General features: G+C 43.9%; 1 protein-coding gene across 1 annotated transcript in view; it reads left to right on the top strand.

The window, feature by feature from the left end:
- Window positions 1–393: 393 nt before the first annotated feature.
- The window catches only part of LOC135253317 (ephrin type-A receptor 3), a 134,778-nt gene continuing 114,857 nt past the window's right edge, over window positions 394–20,314 (top strand). Inside the window, exons 1-2 of the mRNA XM_064332443.1 lie at window positions 394–531; window positions 17,021–17,085. Of these exons, the coding sequence (XP_064188513.1) occupies window positions 444–531; window positions 17,021–17,085 (153 nt within the window). The 5' untranslated portion in view covers window positions 394–443. The remainder of the gene's footprint in view (window positions 532–17,020; window positions 17,086–20,314) is intronic.

Genomic DNA, 20,314 nt, shown 5'->3' with positions numbered 1-20,314 from the left:
ATCTGTAGTACAGCACATGTTCAGTTTTAAGAGAAAAAATGTGCATAATCAGATGACTTGACAGGCTATTGTGACTCTCCTCAAAACCATTGTGTTGATTGTGTAGCCACTTCTAACTCAGTAAGAGCATTAACAATAAATAAATAAATAAAAACATTTTTTTGTGTTTTATATTGTACTAAATGTCTACCTTTTACTATCAGAATTGTGGTATATGGCTTAAAGCACTGAAGGCTTGGACAAGCGCGTGTGCCCCTTTATTGTGGATTCACCTGAATTCCCACCGTCTCGTTCCCTCCCACAGTAATCCCGCTTTGAGTGACAGACCGGGCTCACGGTGGATCCTCCTTCCTCCTCGCGCTGCTGCTCTCATCTCTTCTCGCTCGCGCTGGAGGCTCAGTAAGTTTGTGCACAGGGATGCGGGCGCACAGAGAAGCCTGAAAATGGCTCTCCATTGGATTTATTCATCCCTTCTCACCATTATCTTGCTCATACCTACCCAGGCCTTGCGGAATTATCCGGACAACGAAGGTAGGGCACATAAACATTGCTTTTAATTTTAATTTATTTCGGAGGTTTGGGTGGTGGTAATGGAAGCCCCCTTGAATTCAGTTCACTTCGGTGCAGTCTCCGTGGATGCAGTGGGGAGGGCATGAATGATGCATCCGCCGGGGAAACGTCCGAGGAGCGTGGAAAATAGTTTCGGGTTCTTTACAGGGTACTCGCATTAAAATTGAATGGCGCGCACGCTTTGTTACATTTAAATTAGAAATCTTTACGACCAATGCTTTGTTACTTTCGCAAGCTGCAACTTGCAAATGTTTTATGGTTTACGGATGTTTCATGGTTACGTTAGTGTGAATTCGTTATAAAATAAATTAATCTACATTCAGTATAAAATGCAAATAAAAAATAATGCAGAATGAGTAAAGCAGCTCACTAATCATGAACCCCTCAGGTCAGAAATACACAACGGTAGCATAACTCAACTTTTTCGGTGATTTCCGTGGCCGCCAAGTTGTTGTTGGAAATCTCTAAGAAGTGGAACAATGTTTTACGATATTTAAAAACCTTTGCTTTTAATAATATGTCGGATTTTATATGCGACTTTACCTTGGTATTTTTTCACGCGAAAGAAATGGGCTATATACTTTGTGGGGAAACGATATATCCTACGCATATACTATAGCACTCCAGTAACGAGAGATTTAGGAATTTACTTCGCTTTCTCCCGTGCTGGTAGATTATCTACAATTCAGTCAGTAAATTGTCTTGTTTTAGAACGCCTGTCTTTAGTGCACTACACACATATTCTGGCATTCCTCTTTTGTATTTGCTATAGGGAAATGCGTGAATCGCTTAAGCTATTCCTGAGAGCAATACTCAGATATATTTTGCGCATCACAAATTTAAATGAAAATTATGCCTCTCTATTCGTCTGGAAATGACAACCACATTGCAGTACACTTACACACAAATTATTAACAGTTGTTGCAAACGCGGATTTTACGTATACGTTCATTGAACTGGTAATTTACGTGCTTTCCGTAAATCGTCGAGTTACAGTGCATGCATAAGTATGGATCTTAGAATTACGTTTCAGAATTTGTGGATAATGCTCATTCCTTAATGTCTTATACATTGAAATAAAGGGAGCCTAATTGCTCGGTATTTTTCTCCTGCTGTCAATTAGAAGTTGATTCAACAGCATCGCTCAGATCACTTTCTAATGTCACATATGACTGTCCGGTGGGAAGGCTAACCGACCGAACTCAACCACCATCGTGACAAAACAGTAGGATACATGGAAAATTGCAACATGGAACAGGAATACTTGCTTACATAAAAATTTCTGTCCAGCTCAATTGAATAAACGTAGGCCATTGGACTGAAGACTTTCTGTAATAGGCTACTTCAAAAGTCCTCAGTTGACTTATGGCTGGTGGTAGCTTCAAGAAAAGGTCTCTTAAAATTCACGGTCACCCTTCTCTATAGACTATATTACATTTATTATTACATTTATTTAGCAGACCATATGCTGTCTGAAAGCAGCCAGTCCAACCCCCCCACCAAAAAAAAAAAAAAAAAAAATATTATACTAGTGGATATAATATATAACCATTTGTGAAACGACCACTGAGAAACCCATGGTTTGCTAGCAAATGCTTTGCTTTGAAAGTTAAGAGGTGGCCTGGGTTGTCCTTGGCTGTACCGCTGTGGGGTGGCTTTGTAGAAATTGTAGAATCTCTGATGGATACAGAAGGGATTTGAGGTGGGAGACCCAGATGTAGCTGGAAACCTGGGCATGAAGTGAGTTTAAATATATGTTTTGTCCAACAGAATAAGCTCACTGGCCCATATTCTGTCATGTAGGACAGATAGGTCTGACTACAATGTATCTGTGTGTGTGTGTGTGTGTGTGTGCTTGTGCGTGCATGTGTGCGTGCACATGCTTGCAAACTCTTTTTTCAAAAGCAGTGCGATTAAGTTAACTCTAAGATCCAGCTTTCTTGGTTTTTCTTTGCAAACCAAGTGCTGTGTCACTGTTTTTGTCTGCAATGACTTAGACTAAGCAAATTGAAGAAGATATTCTCCATGAACTCAGTGAGTGTGAGTGCAGTTGCATCTTATTAGATGTACTATTTTATTCTGAAAACAGGCTCCTCTGCTTAGCAGACTTAAATCTTGAGGCATCTGTGTGTGCTGTAGTTTCCGTGCCAAACACCAGATGGCGCCCAGGCAGCTCTTTTTGTCAACGCTGATTTTTCCGGAACCTCCGCTTGTAGTTGGTATTATTTATGCGTGTGTGCGCCTGTGTGATTGATTGATTTATTATGGTTGATTGACACAAAGGCTGAGAACTGGTCATTAAAATATAAGTAACACCTGAGTGAAGCCTTTAATTGGTTGCCCTTACACTGTTCATTTGCATCCCATGATATTGCTGTCTGTGACAACCAACAACCTATAAGTAGCACACATTCAGCCAAGGATTCCATAGGGGACATGGTAAACCAAAGGTATTGTCCTCAATAGCCAGAAGATTCGCATGTCTATGTTAACTACTCAGGGTTACTGATCGCAATGTCTGTATCCAAATCAATGACCGTGTGGTTTTATATCCTGGCTATATTAATTGAATTTTCCTTTTAGGTAACATTGGTATAGTGCTGTGTACCTTCATTTTATCCTTCTAAAGGAAATTTCTAGAATTTCAGCCTGTATGTCCGAGTGGGGCCTTCATCTTTGAGAAAAATGCTTCAAATGAAAGAGATCACAGACCTCCACATGACCTGGCCTTAGCCTTATTGGGTGGCCTCACTTAGAAACAGACAGCGCTGCCTTGCTTGCAAAATAGATCTGGCTGCAATTGCTTGCAGCCGCGAAACAGCCGAGGCGAGATTTCGTCGACAGGTCTCACTTTTGTCTGCACGGTAGTTCCTTTGCGCTCAAATTTTTTCAAAGGATGAAATTATACACTGCGGAGCTGATGAGATGATCATGAGGAGGGTTTTTTTTCTCATTAGGGCTGGATGTTGGGCGAGATCTCGGCTGCTGATTTCGTTAGTGAGGAGGAGTTCTAATTTGGTGTCGGCGCTCCTTTGGGCTTTGATAAGGCATTAGCATGTGAAAAGGCCTCTGCTGGGACCGCACTCAGGAGGCCGGCATAGAGGGCCAGGTTCCCTCAGCTCCCCCATACGCGCGCTCTCAGAACAAAAAGCAGAGCTCTTGTGGACAATGAACTTGCCAACCTCCAATTCTCCACCCCCCCCCCCACCCCCCCAGCATCTCAGTCTCGATCTCAGTTGTAGTTCAGGTCACAGTCTTGCTTTTGCCTTGGGTTTGCTTCCAGTTGTGCAAGAAAAATGTGTTAAACCTTTGTTTTGGTCCTGCTAATATAATATCATACACTATGGGGGTGAGACCGGATATTCTCTTATTTTAATGATCAGCCGCGAGGTAGCAGATGTATGAACTGGCTCAGTATTTGAATGGTTGCTGATTAACAAACAAAAAAGGGAAAAGCATCCAGAGTTGTAGAGCCTAAGAGGCCGGCTGGTGATATTATTCATTTTCCTGAAATCATGGGTGAGTGCAGATCTCTTTTCCGGGAGCCATTATTACACAAATAACAGTGCTTGCGGCAAGAATGAAAAAAAAAATCATCTGGGTAATGAAATATTCCGTTTTGGGAGCCATAGAAATTTGAAATATCAGGTGTCAATATTTCTAAAATATGCTTTAAAATGTGCTTTTTTTTGTGTACACATATACAGATTAGATATAATAGGCTATTTAATGTGGCTCTTGCCTTGGGTTCCGGAGCTGGTCTTTTACTGATCCACAGAATTCCACTCCCACACTGCCCATCTCCAGCCCTCCACAGGCCTAGCACCCGGGCAACTGTCTACGCAGCTCAAGATTACTTTAGTGAGTGCCTGGGCCCTGTTATTGATCCAGCTGTATGTAACTGGCCCACTCATTCAGCGATTAAGAAAATAATAAAAACCTAATTACGTGGACTCTCCATACCTGACGCGCATCCGTTTCTCTTTCTAACCTCATTTTGTGTCAGAACCAGGATTTGTATGGTAGCCCCGAGGGGACAAAAAGGAAAGTGCGGTGAAGGTGTTTGTCTTTTTACAGAATCCCGTGGCAACGACAATGTTCGCCGACCCTGTTTTTTCAGGTTCAGGGAAATTCGATTGTGCGTTTTGGATTTTTGCATCAGGACTGCAGCCGGTGCTGTGCTGTATGACATTACTCGCTTCAGCAGACGCTCATCAGAAGGGAAGGCTCGCTGGTGGCTCTGCATGACATCATTTTATAATTGTTTGGCAGATGTCCCTATCCGGGGTCACGGGCAGTGGTACGTTCCACACACTCCGGTATCCAGCTGTGCTGCCGTTTGCTCCAGGCCACTGTTGCGGTAGCTGTGCGTCAATTAGCATGAATTGGTGCCGCTTTAGAATGTCAATTTGCTACTTTAGTGAGACCTGGCCAATAGAAACAGACATCACATGCACTGAAGTGAAAGGTACCAGATTCCATATGAACCTTGGTGTTTTTCAAGTAAACGGTTCTGGAAAATGCTAAATAAATGGACATCAAACCTTTAACTATTCCCACGCGTTTTCAACAAACAGTTGCTCATAAGCCAAAAAGCAGTGTACCATGCATTTAAGCACACCATTAAAGGGTTAAGGATAACAAAGACAGTGGCAAGATGTGTGAAGCCTGCACTGAATCTCTTGAGCACAGTGAAATATCCATTGTCTTGTAGAAATGATTACGTCAAGTCTTCGCTAACTGCCGAATGCGGGGATTTGTCAAATCAGTGCGCTTTCCAAAAAAGCAATTTGCAAACACCTGTCTCTGTGCTGTGCTCAGCTGAAAGGAATTGTTTTCTGTGCTCCAAATTTACTTCATGATTCTAATGGATACAGTGCTGGCTCACCTTAGATTTGAACCAATGACCGTCAAGTAAAATGAGCATATACTAAAGTGAGTTTAGTGAGCTATGCAAAATCGCTGACTAATGATAGGGTAAAGGTGTTTTAGTAATGCAACATGCACACACACAAACACACACACACAGGCGCACACACACGCACACAGGCACGCACGCACACACACACACTTTTGCAAATATCAGCATGCGAAACGTGGATGCCTCCCTCCCTCCCTCTTCTTCATTATTAATAACTCGCATGGAGAGGGTTGGAGGTCACCGTTATTTTTACGCTTTTGAATTGCGATAATTGAATTCATTGGCATGCAGTTATTTCACCGCTTGTGCAATGGGTCATGCAGGTATAGTGCAGTGGACGGCTATCTCCGCTCGTTATAATCTGCCTGACCTCCTGTGTCTCATTTTCTTAAGCCGCGCTCTCCTAGGTTCACGTCCTCTGCTGGTTTCTGTGCTCTGATGTGTGGCTCATTGGTGTAGCGTACGATCAACAGGACAGCAGCCGGGGGAGCCTTAAACCCAACCCCTTATCTGCTGGTAGAGTGCTTTTTACTTGGCCATTTCCTTTACCAGGGAAGTATTGACAGCCTGACAGCCTGTATGTTGTTATGTTTGTTAAGGTGGAATGCTGGCGGTGAGGCACAACATAAATGGTGAAAAGGTGCTTAAAAAAAACCAGAACGTTCTTTCATGTTTTTTTTTTTTTGTTAAATCAGCTGCCAGTGCTTAGCCAAATTTTTTTCTTCTGAAAGAGGGAACGATGTGATTCATTCAGAATCATCCAATTATTGAGTGGAATTTAATAGAACATTTAGCTGAAAGAAAACGAAGAGGTCCTGTGAAACGAAGCAGGAGAAGCAGTAACCATTAATGCCTCCTTCTCTCTTTCATCTCTGCTTGATATCATCACCCAAGTCTCAGCTGAGAGGTTCTCTGAGTAAAGTTGTTTCTTTTCCTAACAGATACTTGCTGTGTTTGTTTTTTTTGATTGAGGGCAAAGTTACTGATTTAGCCTCAAAGCCAGGTTAATCAAAATCGAATCAAACAAGGCGCTTGGTACTTCACAAAATAAATATCAGCGCAGACAACACTTACTTCTTACTTCAGAAGTGTTTATGTTCCCAACCTCTTGTTTAGGAAAGATAGCTCTCCTGTTTGTTAGTAAATTTAGTGTGATGTACTGTATCCCGGCTGGAAGCTGCTGTATAGCTGTGCCGGGGACACTAGCTAACAAACAGTAAGAGATGATGATGACATCACAGCCAAGATGGAGAGTTCTCGTGCACCATTGGCACCGGATGTTGTAGCCCTGTTTCAGTCATTGTGGTGCAGAGCAGACACAGTAGGGGGCCTGACAGTGCTGGCAGTGGGTGGTGATGTTTGTGGGTGGCCATGTTTGCCAGAGTTCCTGTCCTTGGTGCTGCCACCATTGGAGCTGCACTCTTAGGCATGAGTGTGGCTGCTGGGCCCAAAGAAACAGGCGACTTATGGTTTGAGGAGCATAAGACTGACATGATCAGTACGTCAAGGCTTTCTCAGTTACTTGATATGAACCCAATAAAGTATTAAAGGATGTAGACTTTTCATTTATATATTATAAAATCAGGCTTGTGTGTGTACTAAAGAAAGTGCAACTGACCTGTTCTGTGCATGTATGCACACACAGACTGAATCACACACACACACGCACGCACACACACACACACACATGTACCCACTCACACACACATACACACACACGCACACACATGCACGCACACACTCACACACACATGCACGCACTTGCACGCATGCACACACTCACACACACACACACACGCACACACAAACAAACACACTCACACATGCACACACCCTGACTTTGAGAGCAGGTGCAGGAAAGCCAGTGTCTTATGCCGGGCACCCACCGCACGTGTAGTAAGCAGCACGGCGAAGCAGCGTAAGCTGCGTGTCGTGTGTCTACACGGGTTCCGTTTGTGTCGCGCAAAGGCTTGCTTAAAGCTCTATATTCCTAGTAGCTCTCGCAGTCTGCAGTGGGATTACATCGTGTATTTCACGTTTGTTCACAACTGTTCATTATGGGTTAAGTGAATACTTGGTGAGAGACCTTTTTCAGTTTGTTAATTTGGTAATATTTCGTTAACTCACGTAAATACGTGAGAAAGTAAACGCTTTAAAGAATTACCATAAGCTTAAATCGCAACGTAGCCTGCATAATAATCAATCTCAAACTGTATTAATTTATTTACTTGGTTAACAAGCGTGCCAATTTTATGAAGAATATGTAATGATCATAATAATAATAATAAATAATCCGTAAACAACCATTGGGAATTCCTGTGTCGTCTTGTCATTCACATCAAAACATTTATAGGATCAGATTTAGTAAAATCATCTAATCATCAAAAAGATAGCGTAACAGTTTAATCTTGAAGGGATATGAACACCACAACGCCATGAACACCGGAAGCTTTGAAGTACAAGTGCAGTAAAGGCTTGCTTACAATTTCATTTATAAAATAGGTGCATTTTCATCGGCAAGACCACTAAATAATCTGATTTTTTAAAGCTCTGTGGATTATCTGATTTTTATTAACAAGCCCTTTTTGAAAGCACGGCGAACGAAGACATCGGAGAAGTCAAATAGGCTGAGCAGTGGTTGGTTAAAAACTACCTTCCAACACTCGAGCTAACAAACCGCTGCTCGGTGCATTCAGTTCTACATCATTCAATAGGCTTCGACTTTCTGTGGTGTATTTTCAAATTTACCCCACCCCCTCCGCAAAATAAGATAGCGAAACTAAGTTTGCATTTTTCCCAGGTTCCAGTTTTTTTTTTTTTTTTCCCTGCAAGGATAATACAAAAACGAAAAGGCTTGCTTGTATTTTTTAGCTGCTTATAAAATATATGGTAGGGAACTAGGGACCCACCCCCAATAGCCTAATATAAGGATGAAATATAAATCAGAGCATGTATACCTAGCATTTTAGAGCATGTTTCTGTGTATAAACAGGTCATCATGACGCATGGCAAGCAGAAAAATAGAACAGAAGCGAAAAACTACGCTTCAGTTCGCTTGTGTCACACAAGTTTCGCAGCCTGTTCGCGACGCGTAGTACGCGCGTCGTGCGCTCACGGCCGCTACGCGTGCGGTGGGTGTCCGGCTTAAGAGGTCCTGAGGCTCAGCCCACAATGCTGTCAGTAACAAACCCTTTTTACACTTTGGCAAATGACCAGCGGTCGTTAGATGCAGGTCATCCTCCCCTGAACAGAGGTCATTTGCAGCACTTTTCACAAGATTTGACAGGACCTGCTGGCAGGAAGACAAAGAATTGTACATTAAAATGCTATTATTTCTTTTTTTAGAGAAATCAGCAATGCCTGGCTCTTAAGGCCCATTACGGTCTGGTTTCCCCTTTTGGATCAGTCTTGGAGGCAGCACCATAGACCGCTCTGTCTCCTTTGAGCTTATTTGTATGCTGTTCTGCTGAAGTTGCAGTGCTAACATCAATCTTGCGTGTCTACCCGCGGCCGGCTGTTTGTTTAACTCTGGCCTTTACTCCTTTCTCCGAAAGGAACAGATCTTGTTTGCTGCAGAGGTCAGTCTTTAGGTTATGTAGCTGAATGTTGCTGAACAGGCCATCTTCTGGTCTGCCTGCTTGAGAGCCCTCCTGTTACCGGTAGGCCATGCTGCGAGCAGCTCCTATATGTGTAGCAGTTTTATACCATTAACTAGATGCTATAGTCTAAGTTTGACTGACTGCTGCAAGCTATAGATAGTTTCACAAGCAGCACAGTTGCATCAGCTGTGAATGACTGGTCTCAGATAGGCAAATATATACCTTTTATCTGCTGGGTGAATTTTCATACTCTCAGCTTGCTGAATGGCTATCCGCTACCCTTTCTCAGTCGTTTCACAGCAGGGTGAAAATAAACCCTTTTTCTGTGGGGTGAATATTCACAACCATTACCCTCGTGGTGAAATGACAGCCACAGATATATAATATAATATAATATAATATAATATAATATAATATAATATAATATAATATAATATAATATAATATAATATAATATAATATAATAATATAATATAATATGATATAATATAATATAATATCAGTGGCAAGCAGCTCTTTCTAGTCAGTAGCATTGCCGCTGTAAATTATGCACCAGCAACCTATGATGGAGGACTGACTCATTTTGGGGTGTAGGGGAGCCCCACGGTGGAGAAGAGAGTGAGTGTGGGGGTAACAGTGTGTCTGTGAAACTGTGACACTCAGCACTGGAAGAAAGACTCCACTGCTCCTCCACAGACTGAGAGGACAGGCCTGTGATCCCACCATGGCCTGGAGACGAGGGACAGAACGTCGGGCGCTTTGTTTCCCGGCCGTTTCCCACACCCCCGTTCACCTCTAACAGGCTGCGTCTGAGACTCCACGAATCACCCACCGGCCCCCACCCCCACCCCCAGCTCAATGTCTGCTTGTGTCACCCGCCAGAGAGAGAGAGAGAGAGAGAGAGCAAAAAAAAGAAAGAAAGGACATAAGAACTATCAGAATACCTATGGAAAGTTCATTGAGTGAGGAGGTCATCTTGGTTAATGTGCTTTTTCCCGGGCTTGGTGGAAGATGGCTGCTTTTAGCTCAGCCAGTCCGGGCAGGCCAACCTCTATGTGGGCTGTGAGTCACTCCCCTTCCTCTCTCTTCAGTCTACTCCCTCCCTTCCTCTCTCACTTCAGTTCAATCCAAATTGACTTAAGCTCAACGACAATAAACAGTATGACGTTATCAATGCATTTCAAACACTGAGTGACAGGACACATATTCTGAAAATATGTATTACTGACTCCTATATGAGCATCCCTCCCCTTAACAAAATGAAAAAGAACACAAACACACAAATCAGCAGATACTGGAATGTACAGAGATACATTACACAATTTCTTGAGAAACTTTTTTGTTGTATAAGCATGGTGCATGGTATCTACTACGCCATCAAGCAATGTACATCTAACCACTGATAGTTTTCTTGTATGCTGGCTTTGTGGCCCATTGGCATTTTATCCTTTTCTCTCCTATTATTTTTCATCCATTTAGTGTTGAATCCCTTCCAGGAATCATTATCTCTGCAGTCATTACAAACACCTCCATTTTGGCCACACCCGCTAATGTTACTTTTATTCTGCGTCACCTTGGGGGACCGGTATTGAATGAAGCATTTCTCATGTTAAAAATGGCAGCGGTGTAGCTGCTGAGGATGATTGATGGCCAGTGCAGGCTGCAGGCGTGAAATGCTTTTCCTATTTGTCGGGTCCTACTGGGTAACCGCTGTGCACGCCACCTTATTCCGCTCTTACTTTGAACAGTGATTCCCCGGACATAATGGCGGCTGTAGTCATTTGCATTTGCACATGCTCCTGCGCATGTTTGTCTCTGTGTATGTGTTTGCTTGCTTGAATAAACGTGTGTGTGTGTATGTTTGGACATGTGTGCTTGTGCGTTTATATGGGCATGTGGGTTTGTGTGTGCACAGTGGTTCATTCCTTTGGTGTGTTGTGTGGCTCATCAATTGTAGGTGTATGCATGTATGTGTATGTATAGAATTGGTGCTTGTGCTTTTGTGTGTTTGTTTATTGGTGTATGTGTGTGTACATGTTTGTGTGTGTGCATATGTGTGTGTGCGTGTGTCTGTATGTATGTGTTTGCGTGTGTATGTATGTGTGTGTGCATGTGTGTGTGTCTGCATGTGCGTGTTTGTATGTGTACAGTACATCTGTGTGTGTGCATATGTGTGTGTGTTTGTATTTGTGTCTATATGTGCATGTGCATGTGTACGTGTGTATGTATGTGTGTGTGCATGTGTGCGTGCCTGCATGTGCATGTTTGTAGGTGTACACATGTGAGCGCATATATGTGTGTGTATGTATGTGTGTGCATGTGCATGTGTGTATGTGTGTACGTGTGTGTGCATGTGGTGTGTGTGTGTGTGTGTGTGTGTGCTTGCATGCATATTGCTTGTTTGTGCTTATGTGGAGGAGTGGCGCTCATTTAAAGCTATACTCATTATTGCAGAGCTGTCCTCTTGTATTGCCTCATATGCAGTCCCTTGTTTCCTGAAACACAGTAAACTTGCCTGAAACAGGCAGAGCTGATCGGTTTAGCTGTGCCGGTCCGGAGAGTGCTGTGGAGCTCTGGAGCAGCGGGCAGCCCCCGGCCCGGCCGTGTGCTGTTGGTCTGGGGCGTTCGATCCTCTACGGCTCGATTAAAGCAGAGTCCGCGCAGAAAAGACAGAGGACCTCAGACCAGAATGAAGAGCGCCGCTCCCTACTGACCACACAGGGAAGTGCGGAGGGAAGTGAAAGAAAACAGAGTTTGTAGTCTTAGTCAGTCTTTGGAATTGGGAAAGGAGAAAGAGAAGGAGAAGATAGCTAATTCAGGGAGACAGAGGGACGAGTGAAAGAGAGCAGTTGCAGGCGAGCCTGAAAAGAGCTCGGAGTTTTTTCTTCCTTTCGTTGCAAAGAGCACGCTCGCACCCCGTGTCGCTCAGATTTCTTTGTCTAACAGAAGGGTTGCAAGAGCATTCTGCGGCCTCGCAGTTAGCGATTTGTTTTACTGGTCTCCGTTCCTCCATTAAAAATGAGTAGAACAAATGGCCACTGCTGTTACGAGCCGGTGCCAGCCGAAGATTAGCTAATGAGCCTCTTAACGACAAAAATGAGTCACCAAAAAGTTCATTACAAATGTTCCGGCTAATTAGATGCGACAACTGGAGATGTTCAGCCCCCCACACTTATGGACGTCAGTCGCAATTCCCATTTCTCTCATCTTATCCTCGGCATTAGACATTTATTATCACGCAGTCTGGCGGGCCGATGGCTGCCTGCCTGCTTGTCCTGCCAGGGATTCGATCCAACAACCTGCTGTTTTCTGGGCCCCGACAACTCCAGCACATGGTGCCCATTCCTGCTGAGGGCTGGGTGCTCAGCCCCACTGGGATCAGCCCATCTCCTGAGTCAGTTAAAAAGGCTTCATTTTCTCAGCTGCAGACACTCACATCCATCACTTGGATCTCGAATGCAACCCAGACTCTCTTTTCCCTTACGCGTAGGGGTACTCAGAAAGGTACACGGCAAAACTATTTCACTGCACCGTGCGGTGAGCGCCAACGTCAGCCTTGGATGTGGATTAATGTGTTTTCAGCGCTGAGGGAATTCATGTGCAGTGTTGACTGTGCAGCTTTTCTTTACTGGTGCAGAGTGTGCGCATACCCCCATTTTTTATTTAGGCAGAGCATTACATAGGCCTATGCACATATGAAGTACCGCTGTTCAATTTCATTGCATGCTAAAAGGGTTTGTTACAAAGTAGCAGTTTAAGACAAAAAAATGAGAACAGTTTGCCATGAACAGAACATTGCATTTGAAGAGGATGCCACACATTCCCTGTTTAGATGCAGGGCCCGGGGTGGGGGGCAGTGGGGGGGAAGGGGTGGGGGGTAGGTTGGGTGTTAATGGAGGGCAAAGGGAGTCGAAAGGAGGCGAGTAGTCTCCATGTCCCGTGAAATCGGGTACCCTGTGGGGTCTTTAGTCTGGATCTGTAGTCTCCCCGTCTGTCCGCTCACTTGCCATTCGTTCTCTCTCTCTCTCAGAACATGATGTAACGCTCCCATTTACTTGATGATAATCAATAAGCATGCGTGCCCCTGAAACGGGATCCCTCTGAAATCCCTCTGAAGCCTCATTGCTGCGTGCTTGCGGAAGCCGATACGGGCAGAGGTGGCTTTAGCTACAGAGCATCAGATGGATTCGGTGGGTCTGTCAGCGTCAGCGTGCTGTAAACATGCTCGCCTGCCTGCAGAACTGGCATCGTTAGCAATACGCTAAACCAGAGTGGCTACTTTTAATCACATATGGCATATTTTCAGTTTTTTAAAATTACATTTAATAAATAAAGTATGAATGTTTAAGTGTGTAATTATACTTCTCAGGGCCCTGTGGAATCTATTTAAGTGTTGTATTTTCAATTGTTTTCTCTTATTTTCTCCCACTTTGGAAAGCCCAAATGTTTTTCTCAGCAGCCATTGTCACGACCTCATCTGTCAATCTGGGGGAGAGCAGACAAGCATGTGCCCTCCTCTGAAGCTTATCACGCCACAAGAGTAAAGCTCGCGCAGAAACCAGTCGGAGGAAGGCACTTCTCCTTCATCTTAACAGGTGACACGTAGGGGTCAGTAGGGTACGTTCAGGCATTATTATCCCAGGTGGATGCAAGATTCATTCAAGACCGTGCTGTCGATCGATGCACTAGAAGAGTTCCTTAACAGGATGAGCCAACCAGCAGCCCCAAAAGTTGTATTTCTTAAATATTCTTAAACATGAGGTCTGCTTTTTTGGCAGGCTAGGCTTCTAATGTATCAATTTACAATTCACAATTTAGGCAGTTAGCAGATGCTTTTAGCCACAGAAGATTCATTTAACAGGGCTGGAAAACCCCATCAGCGCTAAAGATAAGTAAAACTGCAATCAAATCAGTGCCATGATACAGATGCTTGCAACAAGACCTGCAAAGTAGCTGGCAGACTACCTCATTTTTTAATATGAAATTTAAATAGCGGTGGTGTCTGATATGAGTTGGCTAACGATCCAGAACGGCTGGGAAAAGCAAACTACTAATCTGAATTCAGTTTGCAATGTTTCGGTTTCGGGGAGATTAACACACGGTCCCGCCGCTCTGAAAAGTTTTTAATTGCAAAAATAAAAAATTTTCACCCCGTCATCAAAGAATACAACAGCATATGACACCAGAAATGCTAAACTTTGCAACAAATTAAAAAAGACAAAAAGAACATGATAAACATTCATTTGAGTATATAAAAATAAATTACCATTTGTCTTCTGTTTCTGTATTTAAATAGAACACATATGCTTATAATGGAAAAGAATAACTGCTTGCCACTGATAACTGTTTTCAGATGGTCTGAGCGATAATGACATGACCCTACAGATCTATTCCACTTCTTCTCGTGATTTTCACTCCCTGACAGCAATTATTGTTTTTTTAAAATTGATAGTTACTGTAACTAATTCAAAACAATTTTAGCAGTCTTTGTTGTCAGTCATCTTATCAACAATGTTCCTCTGATTTTCTGTGAGAACTTGTGTTCATGTGTCCTACAAACGTAGGCTTCCTCAGTTGAGCTGCTTAAAAAGTGAGACATACGAATGCTTCAGAATGGATGTACCGTCCGGTTTGTCTACCATGAGCACACTATTTTTGCTGCCGCTACATATTTATTCATTCTTTCATGGTTGCTTTCAATGCTCAAGTACACGGCACATTCATTTTAGTGCACTGGCAAATCTAGGCCATGGTGAGCCCCCTTGAACAGTTGTTGGTTAAACTGCCCGCTGTGTCGAAGAAAGAAGCGGTGAGAGGGAATTGAACTAGAGTTTTCAGACGGCTTCAGATCGTGCGCCTGAAACTGACGGGAGCTCAGATGTCCCTTGGGGAGCAAAAAAGAAAAAGAAAAAGAAAGAGCATACAGAGTGTCTGATTGGCCCGACCTCTCTGTCAACAAAATGACGGCTGCTGCACCATGTCGCCTTAACAGATCAGCCGCTAGTAGGCCAGCTGAGGGTCACATTGGAGGGGAGGATGACTGATTTGTTTTAAAGCGTTCATTTGGTTTCTTTGCTTAATGTGGCCTTGCGGCTGGATGTGTTTGATGTTCGGTCTGGCTCAGCGTAAAGTCTGATTAGATGCTGCTGAGTGTGATCCAAGGCAACGTGACTAATGTTTAGATCTTTAATCTCTGAACGGTGAGGCTTAGACCTAGTTAGGTTACAAATGCAGCGGGGCTACATGCGTTAGATCATTCCCTGGAGAGAGACGGAGAAAGAGAGAGAAAGAGAGAATTTTCCCTGCTTTAATTCTTCCCCAGCTTCAGAGTCTGGGTAAAGGGCACCATCATGAATCACGGCAAGAACATCGACTTGACCAGGCAAAATTGCCTGGAGGCGTTTAAGCATTAAAAAAACAAACGCTAACACAAACACAAGGAAAGGTTCACTGAGGAGCACTAGGTTGACTGTTGAATTATTGTTAGTTGGAGTTTTCACAGTCATCACCTGTAGGTTTTGGAAACCCCTGGTTGTGGATAATGTTATCTTTGATGAAAGAATGACGATTCAGTCAACAGTTGTCTTTAGCATTGGTGTATAAATTCAATGAAAGTGTTCTTTTATTCTTCTTACAAAGTTTGGCAACTCAATTTTGGCAACCACTAAACTTGCCAAACTTTTCATGTGATGAGAAAGACAACTTTCATCATTAGTGAAAGCTAAGGACAAAAGATTAATCGAATCATGATTTTATTGAACAGAAATGACAGGACGAACTGACTGTCCCAAACTGCTCTTGCAGTACAGTGACAGTGTGTAATATGATATACTAATATAATAGTATGAATTGTAATAATAATTTAAAAAATATTTTACAGGTGTATGTGCATGCATGGATGGTAGACTACAGAGTTGGCTTATTGTAGTAGTTTTTATTGTATTCCAGTCTTACTGTTCATACTTGCTAGTTCATTATTTTTATGTTTTGCAGATACCAGTCAAAATAAATTGGTCTAATGAGAGAAAACATTGTTTTGATTTCCATAAACTTCCTGCCTGAATCATTGAAACGCAGGTGAAAGAGGTGCAACATGTTTGTTTTCATCCAAAGCATGAGGCGATATACATGTATCTTTAATTAAAATTTCAATTCAGATGGATTTTATTTCTAAGTTTTTCATTAAAAGGAGGTGACACGTGCTCTCGCTGTAGAACTGAGTTGTTGATATGGGCTGTGAACATGGAACATCTGCAGATTGGAAGTAATTAAAAATTAATCACTCACTGTGCCGCGACTTTAATTGGTTTGGAATGGAGCTGAAAGTGGGAAGTTCAGTTCAGAGACGCACGGAAAAAAAAACAGGCCGTGGAATTTAAATAGCCGTTTAGAAGGCCGCTTAACCTTTCCAACCTTTTTTTTTTTAAAGAGGTCTGGGGAAACACCTGTCTGCCTCACCAATAATAAAGCACCGTGAGACTGTAATGCCATTTTTCCAAATGTTACTTTGTGCTGCACCGTTAACACACAATAAAACAGACTGTAAAACGAGTGTAATGTGTGCTGTTCTGCCTAAACTGACATTTAAATCGAATGCACTTGATTTCATCTAATATGCTAAAAAACCAGGGCTTGTTTGCCTCTGGCTTGTAAGGGGGTCACTGATTTTCTATTTTGTATTCTTTATTATCGTAATGGATAACAGAAGGAGTAAAATAAGACAAGTACGGCTAATGAACTGCCGACTAGCCCTAGGCAGATGAGGAAGTCGATAGTTCCCTGCCTTCCAGCCGCTTGTCTATGAGTGGCCTGATAATTTTGGAAACAAATATGCCTAATTGAGGGTCCAAATGGCCTGCTCTCATCAGGATGGCATGCAAGCTCTTTGGGCCTGAGTGATTAATGGTGCCTGTTTCTCTCTCATTTCCAGTTACTCTGCTAGACTCCATGTCCGCCCTGGGAGATCTGGGCTGGGAGGCGTACCCTGCTGAAGGGGTGAGTACGCATTGCGCATTGACAGACAGACATACATGCAAAATACACACACAGGCATGCACACACCCACTTGCACGCACGCACACATGCACGCACGCTCACGCATGCACACACACACACACATCCGCAGATACATGCACATACAAACACACAGACACACAAACCCATTCACATACATTAACACGCATACATATATTCAAACAGACACGCCCGCACACACACTACTTAGATTACACAATCTATTAAAAACATACAAAGGAAGTGTATGACATTCCACTGACATTCACTCCCCCAGTACTGTCCCTTGTCACACACCTGTCCCACCTGAAATACACAGCTGAAATTACCTCAGCAGCTGCGACTTGCAGACACATCTGCCGGGCACGCGCAGAAGGTCATGCGTCTGCGCAGGCCGCTATTTCACACAGCTAGCGGCGGGAGGAGAAGAGCGCAGGAACAGGGAGGCCCGGGCCGTGGAACCCGCACAGCGTGAGTTTCTCCAGCTGTCAGCCGCTTTATGAAGAAGAGAAGGTGATGGATGCCTTCATCTCCTTAATGCCTCACCAGCAGTGACTTAGAAAATAATCAACTTAATAAAAGCCCCATGCCGGGCCTCCAGGAAAATCAATCTGAAAGTTGAGGGGGGGGGGGGGGGGGCTCGTAAATGATTCAGGAGCAGAAGAGCAGAGGGAAGATCACCAATCACTGGCCTCACTCTTCACCGGTGGCCGAGAGAACCCACAGGAGCAACATGGGGATTCAGAATGGCGGCGTTCAGACTTTAAAAAATATTTTATTGAAAAGGAGAGCTCGTTTTGCAGGCGATGTGAGGCTGTTTCAGATATTCTGAAGAGACTGCAGTGTTCATCATCGTAAACGTTTACAACTCTCAGATCGATCACGCCAGCCAAGACTACTGCGTCAAAACAATTAAGGGCGAAGCAGGTTGACGTCGTGCAGGTCTTTACGGTTACGTTCTTAGACGCACTTCAGGGTGCATCACAGCAGGTCTATCCAGTACTCAGGTCCGTCACACTGGTCAAAGCTAAAAAGAACATGCCACATAAAAAAGTGAATAAAAATCACGGGGGGGGGGCAGACCGCTCTTCAAGTCGTTGACCTTGAGCCCATCAGTGCGTTTTGTGCGTGTGCGTCCGGTGGGCAGTCCGCAGCGAGGGTAGCGCTTCTCTACGTCATGTGCCTGGCTCAGTCCCCGCATTGCACCCTCTCGACTGGGAGCCAGCGACCGCTTGGTGACCCACTGCGAGGCTACAGAGCTCAGCTGGAGATTCGGAGAAAGAGCTCTGTTTTAAATGCCTCCTGACTGGTGGGGATTCCTCTGACAGTAACCTTACAAATGCTGGATAATGCAGGCATGCACACTTCTGAACGAGTCTTTCCGGCCTAGCTAAATCTCTGAAATGTAACCTATTGTTGAAGGATCAGAAAGTCCCCCCAAAATATTTTTTATCCACTGTTTCTTCATATTTATTTGCCCAAGAAAAACTCTTCTTGCTCTTGAAGGACTAGGGTTTTACATGTGGAATGTAAGTCCCCTTTTAGAGTTGACCAAAAACCAGAAAATTGATGGCAGAAAAAAAAAAAACCTTCCAACCGAGAGCTAATTGAAAGGTCCACCTCGGAGTCTTGCATTTCATACAAGGGGATTACAGCGTTTGACCTCTGACCCCTGATCTGTAGACACTGTAATTGGTGGAGGAATAAAAAGTGAAGGTGGGGTGGGGGAAGCGAATTCCCTCATCTCCCCCCAAAGCCGCTGTTTAGCTCTGCTGGATATTTTCCTTGAGTGGGTCAATGGTCCGCCCTGCCTCTTAACCCCTAGAGGGACAAGCCAGACGGAGCTGGTACAGAACCAGATGTTGAGGGTTTTGGAGGTGATCCAACCAGGCCATTTGGTTTTGTTGCTGGGGGCGGGGGGTGGGGGAGGGGGGGGGGGGCAGAGGGATAAGGGTTGGGCAGTAGAGCTTGGGCTGGAACGTGAAAAAGAAAGAAAAAGGTTTAGCCTACATTTCAGCTGAAAGGAGGTGTTCTTGGGGCGTTTAAAACTAATTACTGCTTAAGTGTGTCTAACCGCTGGCTGATTGCGGTGGAGGGGGGAGGAAATTAAGCTAAGCCAATGAAGGGCCTCGCCGAAACGTTGATCCGACGTTCATGCCCCGCTTCAAAGCTGTCAGATCTCCTGAAATGTGATGTCTGCGTTGAGCGGGGCCTCGTGGGTGAAGCGTTTCAATCGGTTCCCAGCCAAAGCCCTAATTAGAGATCAAACCTTGTGGCCCCATTGTCAGAGGCCTTGATGGAGAGGGGCTAAACTCACCACACTCTCCTGTCGGTGGCTTAAACAGGCCCCGGGTTCGTGAGAGAGCTCTGCTTTTGTTCGAAAAGTGACAAATGGCTCAATAAATAAATAAATACATGATTCCATGAATTTGGCTTTATCGCTGTATAAATAATCCCCAAATTCCCTGACTTTTCATCTTACAGAGATTGGAATATTTCATTTTTCATTCGGTCACTCTACCTCTGTTGATTTGCTTGGTCGTGTCCTGGTTCAACGACGTCTCGTCCCTATTTTGTTTTATTTATTTTTTTTGGACAGAACAAAGGCATTGCCCTGCAAGTCACGGATCGCCTTCCTCTCACTGGTGACGTCGTAATGCTGATAAACGACTCCCAGACTGACTGGAACTGTAAATCAACCTGCCACTCAGACAAATATATCGGCCAGAGTGAAAAAAGAAAAAGAAAACTATTATTACTTTATTACAGCGATTGGATAAATGCAGAGAGAGTGGTTCCAGTCCATCAAAATGAAGTCCTTCAGCACCAAAGTTTTGTAAGAGGCGGGTTGAGTGACAGGTAAATCACTCAAGCCTGTTTAGTGGACAAACTGCTTAACATAATGGATTAAAGTTGTGCTAGGTTATTTGTATGCCAAGTATAATTTTTGTCAAGACTGCAGCAGTCCACCCCAGCCATCCACCCCCATCCACCCCCCCCCCCCCCCATAATGTATGCATTATGCAGTAGTCAAGGTCTGTTAGCATCTGTTCTTGGGGGAATGACAAGGAAAGATTTCCTTGTCAGGAGGGGAGCTACACTGCCCTGGACTTATACAGCTGTGTGGAGACGTATGCAGATGGTTGAGTGTAGCAGGGTGTGTGCTTACTGCTCGGTCGCTCGTAAGAAGGCTGAGATGGGTTAACCAAAG

This window comes from Anguilla rostrata, chromosome 4, assembly GCF_018555375.3.
Source record: "Anguilla rostrata isolate EN2019 chromosome 4, ASM1855537v3, whole genome shotgun sequence".
Classification (NCBI taxonomy): domain Eukaryota; kingdom Metazoa; phylum Chordata; class Actinopteri; order Anguilliformes; family Anguillidae; genus Anguilla; species Anguilla rostrata.
Note: the sequence above shows the minus strand (reverse complement) of the source record. Positions and strands in the feature narration are given on the sequence as shown.